Raw genomic sequence first — 13,094 nt, forward strand, 5'->3', positions numbered from 1 at the left:
ATTAGACTAAGTTTTTGTCCGTTCTGAAATACGGACTTGTGTTGCATTAAGTTACACTGTGATCACTGACATTTTTGCCTGCTCTTGGCCTTTTTTAATAGGCTTTCAAATAGTCGGCGGAGAGAAGACGGGGAAACTTGATCTGGGAATTTTTATTCATTCAGTTATTCCTGGAGGGCCAGCTGATTTGGAAGGATCTCTAAAACCAGGTGAATAGTGTAAATAAGAAGAGGTGTATACATGAAAGAAAAGGCCAAGCACGTATGTAGTACCATTCCCATCTATGGCTGCGGGCATCAGTCCCTTACAAATGCTGACTCTCAGTTACCTTCTGGAGAATTTCTGAAAACTGATGATACTTCTTTGTTAAACTATACGAAAACAAAAATCATTCGAATCAAAGGAAAAATGATAAAGCTTGAAGTAGCAGAAAATTAAAGTAAAGGATAAAGATAAGGGCTATTGACTCTCTATAGATGCTTTGTAATTTTAATTTTTTAAAACTCCAAATCCATACTTTGATTTTGGAAAAAGTGAATGTAACCATATGGCTACTATACCGGGGAGGGGTGGGGTAGGGGGAGAAAGAAAATTTATTTTATTTAATATCTGCTTTTTTTTTTTTCTTTTCATTTTAGTCTGTGCCTTGAACTGAACAGTGTATTGCTTATTTCACCTCTTGATTTTTGCTTTTGCATTCATTTTTCTTACAGCAGAAGAGAAGGTAGAAATCATAATATGAAAAGGTTTGGCAGGTTTAAAAAGAGGAAATATTCATAACCAGTTCTTGTGTTTTTGTTTTTTTTAATGATTAGGGTTCCCTATTACAGCATCACTTGAATTTTAGTAATTTTTAATCCATGCATTGTGTAGAGATTTTCAGACTTGTACTCCACATTCTCACTGATGGATAAGAATGTAGATGTTAGATTGTATCTGAACACACCCTTTTGTGCAGGACACCGACTAATATCTGTAAATAGCACAAGTTTAGAAGGCGTCAGCCATCATGCAGCATTAGAAATTTTGGAGAACGCACCTGAAGACGTGACACTTGTTATCTCTCAGCCCAAGGACAAGCTATCCAAAGGTATGGAGAGAAATATTCCTTATTATTATTAAAGAGTTGTTCTTTGAGTTTGAGCACTCTGCCTTCTCTGACACCTTTTGTAAAGTACTTTCTGTGTTTCTTTAAAATTACTAATCTAATCAACTGAGATAGCCATAAAACATCACCTTAACTGCGGTTACTTCTGTAAGCAACCCTAGCTAATGTATGCTAGCTGAAATGCTTGAAATTGTGTTCTGAGACTGAACGAAGAAGTGTGTTACGGTAACCTTTGGTTCAGGACACACCAGTTGCATCGTAAACAGAAAATGTTCTGCATAATATGAACAAGTAAAACCTCATGTGGTTGTAAGCTGAGGAATTTGTGTCATACTGCAGATAAGATGTTACCAGCTACTGATGACTGTCTTGTCTCCTGGTTTTCAGCATCGTCTAACGCTGCACACATTGGCAATGGAACCAGGGGTTATTTAAGGAGGCCATCATCGGTGCAGGACAATGAGGCAGAATCCTCTTCAGAAGAACACAGCCAGTCCCATGGTCACCAGAGGCCTGTTTCGGGGAGTTTGTCTGGTTTGTCGGGAGGCAAGCGGGATGGAAGTGTGAGCTCCCAGGATTCCAGAACTGAGAGCGCCAGCCTGTCTCAGAGCCAGACAGCCAGCTTCTTCGGCAAACGTGCAAGTGGTAGAGCCCAGCAGGATCCTCAGCATTATAGTGATTCCCAGTCTGGGCTTTCTAAAATGAACGAGAAGAGAAGATCCTTGTCTGACAGTACTCGAGCAAAAAATAAAAGACCAGGGGTAGTGGAGTCTGTGGAATATTCTGACCGAGGGGATTCTGACATGGATGAAGCAACTTATTCCAGCAGTCAGGAGCAACAGCCAGCTAAAAAGGCATAGTGTATTTCATATGAATATTTCCCCATCAGTGTAATAGTGGTAGTGAAATAGCTGACTGTGGGTGTGGATAAGGTGAAAGGATGTTGGGGAGGGACAGCCTAGCCTGCAGCTTATCCTTCTAATGGCAAATGCTAATAGTTAATTTCTAATAATTTGGTGATTTTGTTCAAAATAAATGGAGAAAATCACTCCTCTAACTTGAAACAACTTCCCAGCTTTCCAATATCACAAGATGGGCATGTCTTACTAGAGGCAGATTGTGCTTTGGGATGAATGTATAGTGCACTTTTCTGTAGAAAAACTCCTTTCAATTCTGTGTTTTTGTCCAATATGATCATAGTCTAGTGACCACCCCTAGAGGTAAGTTTATTCACGTGGCAGATAAATTAAGTTTTTCCTAGATTAAAGTAGTAGTGATGCATCTGGAATAGGTAGCAGCAGAATTTACTGTCTTTTGGGATTGATCTAATCCATGGAAAACTGCTCTTGTGTAGTGAAGTTCAGCAGTGAGCCATGCTCTGAACAGAGACAGCTTGCTGCTTCACCTTTCCAAAAGTACACAATGGCAAGTACTACAAATTAATTCCTAACTTGCAGTGATTCCTCTTTTCAGCTGATGGAGGTTATTCAGTCAAGTTGTGGCAGCTCCTGCGAATTAATCCAACAGACCCTAGGCTGCTGTAATACTGAAGTACTATAGTTTCTGTGTTCTGTGACCAACTCATTTTGACAATAAAGACTTGGCTGCTGAAGGCCAAGCATATTTCTCTGCTAAGCCTGTTGCTAAGCCTGTTCAATGGCAGCAATGGAAGAGTTAAAGCAATGAGCCTTATGAGTCTTACTAATAGGTACTTTGCCATGTGGACTCCTTTTGACTGCATGTGACTCAAAAACACACCCTTTAGGGTCTTAACTGTAAACTTCGGTTCTAATGGCAAATCATTCTCTCTTTTTGTTTTGTTTGTTTGTTTCTTTTTTTTTTTTTTTTTAAATAAAGGAATCTTCCTCAGCGAATACAGCAAACAAAATGAATTCTAAAAAGGTTACTGCAACAATTCTTAAACCTGGAGATATCTTTGAGGTTGAACTAGCCAAAAAAGATAACGGCTTGGGAATAAGTGTCACGGTACTGTTTGACAAGGTTTTTAGATGTTTTCTCTTTTTCTCTACTCCCAGCAACCCATTAAATTGCTAAATTACAAGGAAGCAAAATATTTACTGGAGTCACTGTTAAGTATATAGTTTCACTGATGTGTGATTAATCTTACCAAAGCTGAAAAGTAATACTATTTTATATCCCTTTTCTTGTCATCTGCCCTTTAAGTAATTCTTGTTTGTTGTTTTATGGTGGAGCCCCAAAGTCGTAATAGAATCTTATCACAGACACTGCTTTGTGAGTACAAAAAGCAAGATGGTCTTTGTCCCTTGCTACCTAATAATGTGGCAAATTTACAAGGGAGAGAAATAAGACCTTCCCTGACTGGCATCACAGGCAGCGGAAGCGGTAGTGTTACTTAAGAGTGTCTATGCACGTCCACACACATACACCATGTTCAGTGTTCTCCCTCTGCTGGATAAAAGGCAAAAAGCAAAAAAACTACTTAAATCCAAATAAGACCTGGCTGACACTGCTTTCTTGCAATATGAGACAAAATTGTATTTTTAATGGACTAATTTCTCTTCGGGCTATAAAATTTTGAAAGTAGTTTATGTTTAGGGCCTGCCGTACTGCAGAGTGGCACTTCAAGGGAGAAGAGAGTGATTTATAATTGAGATGCACACATATTTCACTGCTCCTGTTCTTGTATTGTGTTCAAAAATACATTTTGGTATTTTAATATTCAAATATCTCTGATTGATCGCCGGTCTACACAGTAATTTGAAGAAGGAAAACTTGCTTAAATTATAACAATAGAGAGCAGTTATTAGTTGTAGTTCAAAACTGGTGGCTTTCACTGGCTGTTTATACCTAAAACTAAGTTGGCCTTTTCCCAAATGTGGCCATACAGATAAGCATGTAGGTGCAGTGTCAATTCGCAAGCCTAGCACTGTTTTCATATATGTGGCTAGTATTGTAAGAGGAGCAGAATCAAATTCTATTATTTTAGCATCCTAGTCTATTCAAAGTCATATTGCTTTGTCAAGCTTATAACTTGAGACAGCTGGAGGAACTTGATTGAATAGCATCAAGCCTGCTGCATTGGCTTTGTAGAAAACGTTAGAAGATGCCAACCGATGCAAAGATTTCCCTTAAAGGATGACCAAATGGTATCTTCATTGACCTTTCCTTTTTAAGCCTCCATTCTGTCCCTTGCATTGCTATCCTGTACAGTGGTGAAAAGGTGTTATAAGTTTTCATATGTAATGCTGTGTGCTTTGGGAGTGATCGTTAATACACTGTTGGTCTCCCTCTTCCCTCCAAGTTTGTGGAGAAGCACTGATAATGCAGCAGTGGAAAGGATCTTTAAAGATGATCTAGTCCAGCCCCCCCTGCAATGAGCAGAAAGGCTAAGGCCCTCGAAAAACAACACCATTTGAGCTTGAGCAAATTTTTTCAGCTTAGACCTTCAAACTTGTATGAGCTGAGAGAAAGCAGTACTTCTTAGTTTCCTGTTACATCAAAGAGGGTGTATTGGAGTAGGACACTGCATGGGTATGAATCTTCTGCTTTGGCATGCTGTGCTCTCACACATCTCTGAGCTTTGATATGCATGCAAGGATGTAAAGTCCGGCATAATGCAGACATGTTTCTGCTGAAGGACATTTATTTGTTTTGGGTGCATTTGCATTGTGATGCATCGTGTTTTTACAATCTTCCCACCCCAACTTCATTTGTAATAAATTGCATGACTGCGAAAACATGCTTTGTGTAACATTTTGGTTTTGATAGTTTGGCTGTTCTTTTTATATGCCAGTAGCCCAAGTGCTTCCTGAGTATAGTTTTCCTTGTGTGCCACTGTGTTTAATTACTAAGTATTCTAACTGCAAAAAGACTAACAAATCCTATTTTTGCTTTCTATTTAGGGCGGTGTAAATACTAGCATAAGACATGGTGGTATTTACGTGAAAGCGATTATTCCTAAGGGAGCAGCAGAAGCAGATGGCAGAATAGAAAAAGGTAGTATTTCAGTTCTTTCAGTTGGGACTCTTAATGTGAAAAAAGGGCAGATAACTCTCTGTGGTGGACTTGATGATACACTGTGGCCTAGAAGCTAGGAACTCTGTTTGCCTCCTTTCAGTGTACCTTTTTCACAGGGAAGAAGAGCTGTTTTTCCAAGCTGCTGCATTTGCAGTTGTCATTTTAAATATTGTCTTGATAGCTAATTCTGCAGGTGAAGATTGAAAAAAAGTGTAGAACAACTGCAGAACCAACAGAAAACAGGGACTGTGGAGGGGAAAAATAGGAGATAAGCTGCAGGATTTTTTTTTTTTCCTAATGCAGCCTGTGTTAATGGAGAACACTTCTCTATTCCAGCCATGGAGAGAGAGGGCTTTGTATTATTGTTGGCCTTCTTGTTTGGCATCCTGGGCAACTCAATGCATAAAAATCACTGTAATTGTTTGTAAGTGCTTTTCTTGTTTGTAAGTGAGGCCACATTCTTCACTGAAGTGAGAATTCCCACTGTAGATGAAGATTTGTTTTTAATGAAGAGTCTGAGCTTTGTGGCAGGCTATCAGTCTGATGGTCAACACTGGCTTTGACGTGAGGTTATCCCATAGAATCATTTAGGTTGGAAAAGACCTTTAAGATCATTGAGTCCAACCATATAGTTTAGTTGCAAAGTTCTCTTCGTGACTCAGAGTATGGAGGGGAGGGAGAATTTACTTCAATAACTGTCCTTGTTAGCTGAGACTTGAAGGTTTCTGTGCATCATATATGTTTTATAGATGACGTTCTGCCTACTTTTTCTTAAATTAATAATCAATCATTTGTAGGTGACCGTGTGCTCTCCGTCAATGGGATTAGTTTGGAAGGTGCTACCCATAAGCAAGCTGTTGAAACGCTGAGAAACACTGGGCAGGTAAGTGGCTGCTAGTGCTACTCCTATCTGTAGTAAACCAGATCTTCATGAGTGAAAAGAGGTAAAGGAACCTGAAGACTGGAATTCTCCCCGGTGTCCTGGTTGCTTTAGGTGTACTTTCTTAGGCTCCTTGGCTTCCTGGGCCCCGAGTCTCGCTGCCCACCCTAGTGAAATTCTGGCTTCGTGTGCGGGTGAGAATCTGCATGGAATTTGTTTCTCCTTGTCCCTGGGCTTCATAGGAAGGAAGCCCAGGTGCACGGGTTGGAAAGCAGTTGTAGCAGCACGCTACAGACGGGTACCAAATCTGAACCACTGAGGAGGAAAGGGCATCCATATTTGCAGCTGTGTTTGCATGCTGTGCTGGTAGCTTTACTTGAGTCTTGGCCTTTTTGGATAGCACTTAATTCTGTCAATGCTGTCTCCTCATTTGATAGAGCTATTTATGGCAGCTGATTCATATGTGGAAGTACATGTACACCTGAAAATAGTCAGTGAACGTACACATTCAGAGCTGCTAAGGACTACTATTTGTGCTCACTTTATAAAATGCTTTTAACTCTATTCCCTGTATGCATGTGAAAATGACACGGTCTTTGACACTTCTTAACCCCCTCACAGCCTTATTGGAAGAAAACCCTTTCTTACTCTTGTGTTGGCAAGTATCTTGCAAGTCCGTTAGTGTATTTTGGAGGTTGTGACTTAACAGCCCTTAAAATAAGGAACAAATGGAGGATGTATGGGGAGGGAGGTGTCTATAAAGTTTACTGCTGTAAAACTTGGGACGCTGACAAGTTAGAAAGAAACATGTACTCTAGACTGTGCTATCTCCATGACTGTTGCCAGTTAACTGGAGAATGTTTCATCTCTTTAGGTGGTGCATCTGCTGTTGGAAAAAGGTCAGCTTTCAGTGGCCAAGGTTCATGCTCCAGTAACACCACAATGCACACCTCCAAATCAGGTGGGGCAGTGTGAGCCACAGGAGAAACCAGCGACAAAAACTACAAATGCCAAAGATTACAGCTTTGTCACTGCAGGTCAGGTCACATAGGACAATTGTCTGAACTTTCAAAGCATCCTTTAGTTTTTACAATATTTTTCTTCAAATTTTCTGTAGAATAGAAAGACAGACAGGAGAAAGAGCTGGTAGGAATCTACTGAGCCCCTGCACGTAATGCAGTCTTTTCCTTTTTGTGCTGTTGCATTTGTTTTTAAGATTTCCTTTCACATCTTGGTAACTTTGTTTAGTTACTATTAACTGTTTGCTGTCTCACTGTTCCTTCTTGTTTCCCAATTTCACCAGCCTTGCAGGCCAGGGCTGTAGCAAGGTTGGAGTAAAAGGGGTGCTGCTATCTCTGATGCTGCTGGGGAATGCCAAGAGGAGGTTAAGATACTCATATATAAATGAGAGCTTCCGTAGGTCCTACTGTTCCTGTCTAGGCAAGAGAAGACATTAAGATCTGGATGAAGAGAGAAGAGGGATTTGTGTAGCTGACTAGATGTTGGCATATTTTAGCTTCTTTTGCTGGAGACCTGTGAAAGTGGAGGGAAACCTACCCACATGGGGAAACCACTGCAGATGCCTTTTGGTCTTCCTGCATGGGATTTGTCCTGTCTGCCAGGAACTCCAGTTGCTGCTCTCACTAATGTCTGATCAGTGGCCAGAAAGGTTGTGTCACTCTGCTTTAACAGGCTCCTAACAGACTTCCTGGGGAACAGTATTTTGGAGACACCCTGGCTTTCTATATAGCGTGGATGTTGTCAGGGCAAGTCAGCAGACTGAGACGTCATGATCAGCTTTTTGTCCTCTTTAACTTGGAGGGGTCTATTAGATAACGCTTGAGTTCAGTAAAGTGGAAGAACCCTGTGAGGGGGAGAGTGCGCATTGTCATGTCTGGAGTAAGAGCGCCACCCACTTTTTTCATGGCCAGCGTGCTGTAGAAAATAATAAGTTAATATTTCTTTTGCAGAGAACACATTTGAGGTAAAACTGTTGAAGAATAGCTCAGGTCTTGGGTTCAGTTTCTGCCGTGAAGATAACCTTACCCCAGAGCAACTGGGCTCAACTATTGTGAGGGTGAAAAAGCTCTTCCCTGGGCAGCCCGCCGCAGAAAGTGGGCAGATAGAAATTGGGGACGTCATTCTGAAAGTGAATGGGGCATCGCTAAAGGGTTTATCCCAGCAGGTTTGTATCTTAATAGTGAAACTCATGCATTGGTAGTCCTGCAAGTCTTGGGGGTCTGTGTCTAATAATGAATCCCACTGTGGCCACAGGAAGTCATCTCTGCTCTGAGAGGAACATCTCCAGAAGTCTCTCTTCTCCTTTGTCGGCCACCATCTGGTATACTACCAGACATCGATCCTTCTTTATTGGTAAGGTGTATGGCATATGATTTTTTTTTTTTTTAATTGCTATTTGAAGGTTCATTTATTCAGTCTGGTGGGTGGGTTAATTAAATGCAAGATGCAGATGGAAAGATGGAGAGGGTGCTCACAGAAACGTGGTTCTTGTAGTAAATCCCTCAGGAGCGTACTAAGCATTTTGTGGAAATGTGAAATAAATGCAGGGCTTTAATAATTTTTTTTTCCCTCCATTTTGTGGCTTAAGACATTGGAAATTGGCTTAATACACTGTTTCTGTGGCAGGGGTTTCTTTGCAGCCCAATGGTTTGAAGTTGATCTCAAATAGAAATTGGATATTTCTATAACGTATGTGAAGAATATTCTGCAAAACAGCAATTTGTCTGGTTTTTGTGCATGTAAAACCAGGGAAAAGATTGCCATATTTACTTACTGGAAATTAGAGGTATCCCAAAGAACATTTTCAAAATGCTCCAATACGTAAATTGAAAGAACAGAAGGCCATTTTAGGATACTTGGAAGAAGTGGAAATTAAATGTGTTTCAGCAAAAGAGAATGTAGAGGGGAATGTGCCTGAAAAGTAGGCTGTCCATAATACAGGAAAGTGTAAAACTAATGGAGACAAGTCTTCAATTTAAGTTATTTTAATATCATTTTCAAACAATAAAAACCATTCAAGTCTGATGACAGAAACTTAAATGTATAAATACAAATTTAAGAGAAGTGAAAATTAGAGTAAGAGATAAGCAACTGAACAAACTAATAATACAAATAACTAGTCCTGTAATGAACCTGTTTGTAGTATGGAATAACTTTAATAAAACAGCGCATATGTTAAGAGAAAAACCATAAACAAATGACAATTTTGTTTATAACATTATCTCAGATTGGTGTGTTCATAAACATGAGAATTTAGCCATAAAAGCATAAATGAAGCTTTTAAACTTTGCGTGTCTGCTAGCTGATATCATTCTTAGGAATATGTCATTATTGGCAAAACTGTTCTTCATTCTCATGGGAGTTAGTAACTTGGCTGAACAGTCTCTGTTTGGCGTAAATTATCATCGTTTTTGTAGTTTGTTATGTAGCTTTTTCTTGAAAGCTTCCCTGTTTCCCTCCTGTGAGATTAGTTTGACTTCAGTTGTACTGTAAGCATCAGCGGTGTGTTCTGTTTGGAAGGGATTTCATGGTAATTGCCTAGGTGACTGCTAGACATAGCTTAAAGGCATCTGTCATTAGGCTCTCTGAGGCTAAAGCCAAGAGTATATTTGTTTTCCTTAGATGAATTTGCAGTTCTTTAGCAATATACGTTTCAAAATTTTGCACACTTAGTCGTGGCCAAGATGCATTGAATTTGGTGAAACTGTGCTGTGATACGTTTATACAGTTGAGGCAACATCTAAATGGAAGGAGCCACTGACTAATTGCTTTTGGTAATTTTGTGCAGTCTTTGCAACTTTCTTTTGTCATCAAAACTGGAGTTTGATGAATTAAATGTCCTTGCTCTCTGTAGACTCCCATCCATTCACTCCAACAAGTATTTCCAGATGTCAGCAGAGAAGTTTCTGGTCCATCAAATGGTGAACAAGGTGACAGCTCAGATGAAAATGAAACTACTGATCTGAGCAAGAAAAGGCTAAAATCTCCCTCTAGAAGAGACAGCTACAGTGACAGCAGCAGGAGTGGTGATGAGGAGGTGATAGACTCGCCAGCACAGGTGGGCCTTGGCTGGAGTTCTGCACTATACCAAACTTCAGATGAAGCTATGACACAGGCACATCAGTATGAGGCACACAGTGGTCAGGAGGAGGCTGTTCGCACCATCTTATATTCTGATCAAGATGCTTCTAGCAAGTCAGAGCTTGAGGACAGGTATGCTGTTTATAATGATCCTCCTAATATTGCAGAAGGTGTTTATAAAACTAGTTTATTGGACCTATTCATAGAAATACTTTTTTTGTTTTGCTTTTTAGATCTGCATAATGTCAATATTGGTTCATATATTCATTTATGGGTGACAGCCACATTGTACAAGCTGATCCTTGTTTTTTGCTTGTTTATCTGTAGTAATCTGCCATTGGATTTGCCATTGATCCCAACCTGTAGAACTGTTCCTGATGTTACCACATCCGTTTTAATAAATGACTGTTATGCGACTCCTGCTTCTGAGCTGACTTCGCACCTGGGAGGAATGGATTCATTACTCAGCCAGTTGGAAAAAAATGCTGAAGAATATGAGCCAGTAATTTACTATTTCTGTCTTTCAGTAGCATAGGTGTACCTACTGCTGTGGCCAACTGGAAGTTGTTTTAGCCATGGTATTGGGAGTGACTGGATAGAAGTTAGGTATATTAATTTACAAATGGGATAGTTGCACTAACTTGGGCGTGTGCCTTATAAATGGTGCACATACCTGTGCCATTTGTAACCAGTGAACTGCAGCTGCTCATACAAATGTCTGCAGGCATTTTCTGTCTGGGCTCTTGAAGAGTTGATGTATTTCCGTCTCTGAATGTGGAGGCATCCATGTGTACATAGGTTGATGTGTATACGTCTATTTCATGTGTCATTTCAGTCTGGAAAACTTGGCATTAAATATTTACCTATCTCTAAACCATGTACTCAGAGGAAGCTTAAATGGCAGATATCTTGCTTCTGCCCTGTTAGTTTTCTGTGTGGTTGTTCAGAGATCAGAGGATAAATTGGGGCAGCAGGGTCATCAGGAGACCCTGTTCTTTGCTGCGTTTATATCTATGAATCCCAAAGACTTTCTGCTCTGCTGCAAAATGCAGCATATTTTTGACTCTTCTGAAATAGCTTCTTGCCACCCCAGAGATGTGTTATGTATCAGAAGGGACTTCTGCTTCCATATCCTCACATAATCTATTCACAGATTGAAAAAAATGAAAATTGAGCGTTGATATGTCTCAGTCGTGAGGGTCTTTCAGGTTAGAAAGCTATTGTAGCTCATACTCCATTTTGAGAAGAAACAAACTGTCCTTTTCTTAGTCCCTTCTTCAGAAGTTTTTCTCAAACCTTCCTGGTGCTCTGTGAGTTTCTATGCAAATGAGGCAAATTTGTATCTTTCAAATCAAAATTCATTCAAATTAAAACAGGCAAAACATGTCCATGTGTTCAGTTCTGAGATAAGCTATGGTATTGTGTCTCATTGTAGGAAAATACGTTCACCTGCTTTCTTCAGTTGAATAATTCCTGATGTGTTGTGTTATTTGAAAAATACACAGCCTTTTTTATATATGGCAGCTATTGAGGGTAAAATAAGGTGTCAGTTTTGGTGTGTGCCTTCACAATTTTGTTTAGATCATAGGCCTTTGGCCCAAGTTTAGCTCCATGCAAAACAATAGTCTGTCTGAATTCATTAGAAGTGCTTACTTGAAGCAGCTAAGCTGAGCCTGCTGAGACACGTGTCTTGGTACTGTCCAGGCTTGTGTTCCACTTAAATCAATAGGTAAATCAGTTGTGTATTTCTAACTGTCTTAAATTCTTCAATGCTTCAAATTGTTTGTGTTGTAAAGTGCTATTTTCTTCCCCTAGGAAGCAGAGCTCCGAGTCACTATGACAAAGTCGGAAAAGGGTAGTCTGGGTTTTACAGTGACCAAAGGTAATGATAACGTTGGCTGCTACATTCATGACATTGTTCAGGATCCTGCCAAAAGCGATGGGAGACTACGACCCGGAGACCGACTGATAAAAGTGAGAGGAATGAATGTTTTCAGATACAGGGATTGCATGAAAAGGACAACTTCGAGTCAAAAAAGTGAACTCTGTTGTGGGCTAAAGGAAATGTGGTTAAGGAACAAAGGCATGCACTTTCTGAGAGACATAATGTGATAGCACTTAGACAAAAGAAATACAAGTATGAAAAGAGATTGCTGAAGGGAGTTACGGTATGTCCCACAGCTAGGCATGTGTGCAACCACTATTCGTGATGGCAAAAAATGGTTTAAAGAGAAAAGCATTCATGGATTAAATAAGATGGTTGCTCAAATATGTGGAGGAGTTGTTGGTCAAATACATCTATGGCTAGCATATTGTTAGGAAATAAATTTTAAGAGATTTGCTGTAGAAGAGTATCAGGTACATATCATGTGGTACAGGTGTTCATCATAGAATCATAAAATAGTTTGGGTTGGAAGGGACCTTTAAAGGACATCTATTCCAGCCCCCCTGCAATAAGCAGGGACATCTTCAACTAGATCAGGTTGCTCAGAGACCTGTCCAGCCTGACCTTGAATGTTTCCAGGGATAGCGCATCTACCACCTCTCTGGGCAACCTGTTCCAGTGTTTCACGACCCTCACTGTAAAAAATTTCTTCCTTGTATATAATCTATATCTATCCTCTTTTAGTTTAAAACCATTCCCTCTTATCCTGTCACAACAGGCCCTACTAAAAAGTTTGGCCCTGTCTTTCTTATAAGCCCCCTTTAAGGACTGAAAGGCTGCTATAAGGTCTCCCCCAAGACTTCTCTTCTCCAGGCTGAATAACCCCAACTCTCTCAGTCTTTCTTCATAGGAGAGGCATTCCATTCCCCTGATGATTTTCGTGGCCCTCCTCTGGACCCACTCTAACAGGTCCATGTCTGTCTTGTGCTGAGGGCTCCAGAGCTGGATGCAGGACTCCAGGTGGGGTCTCACCAGAGCAGAGTAGAGGGCCAGAATCACCTGCCTTGACCTGCTGGCCACACTTCTTTTGATGCAGCCCAGGATACGGTTGTCCTTGTGGG

At 40.3% G+C, this 13,094-nt stretch overlaps 1 protein-coding gene across 1 annotated transcript in view; it reads left to right on the forward strand.

Annotated features, from left to right (window-relative positions):
* Positions 1-13,094, forward strand: part of PTPN13 (protein tyrosine phosphatase non-receptor type 13) — a 99,103-nt gene that overhangs the window by 70,418 nt on the left and 15,591 nt on the right. Inside the window, exons 21-32 of the mRNA XM_075149926.1 lie at positions 102-209; positions 959-1,090; positions 1,496-1,962; positions 2,966-3,109; positions 4,993-5,086; positions 5,905-5,990; positions 6,862-7,024; positions 7,958-8,172; positions 8,262-8,360; positions 9,862-10,220; positions 10,416-10,590; positions 11,904-12,062. Coding sequence (XP_075006027.1) covers positions 102-209; positions 959-1,090; positions 1,496-1,962; positions 2,966-3,109; positions 4,993-5,086; positions 5,905-5,990; positions 6,862-7,024; positions 7,958-8,172; positions 8,262-8,360; positions 9,862-10,220; positions 10,416-10,590; positions 11,904-12,062 — 2,201 coding nt within the window. The remainder of the gene's footprint in view (positions 1-101; positions 210-958; positions 1,091-1,495; positions 1,963-2,965; positions 3,110-4,992; positions 5,087-5,904; positions 5,991-6,861; positions 7,025-7,957; positions 8,173-8,261; positions 8,361-9,861; positions 10,221-10,415; positions 10,591-11,903; positions 12,063-13,094) is intronic.

Source organism: Calonectris borealis, chromosome 4 (genome assembly GCF_964195595.1).
Source record: "Calonectris borealis chromosome 4, bCalBor7.hap1.2, whole genome shotgun sequence".
In the NCBI taxonomy this organism is placed as follows: Eukaryota; Metazoa; Chordata; class Aves; order Procellariiformes; family Procellariidae; genus Calonectris; species Calonectris borealis.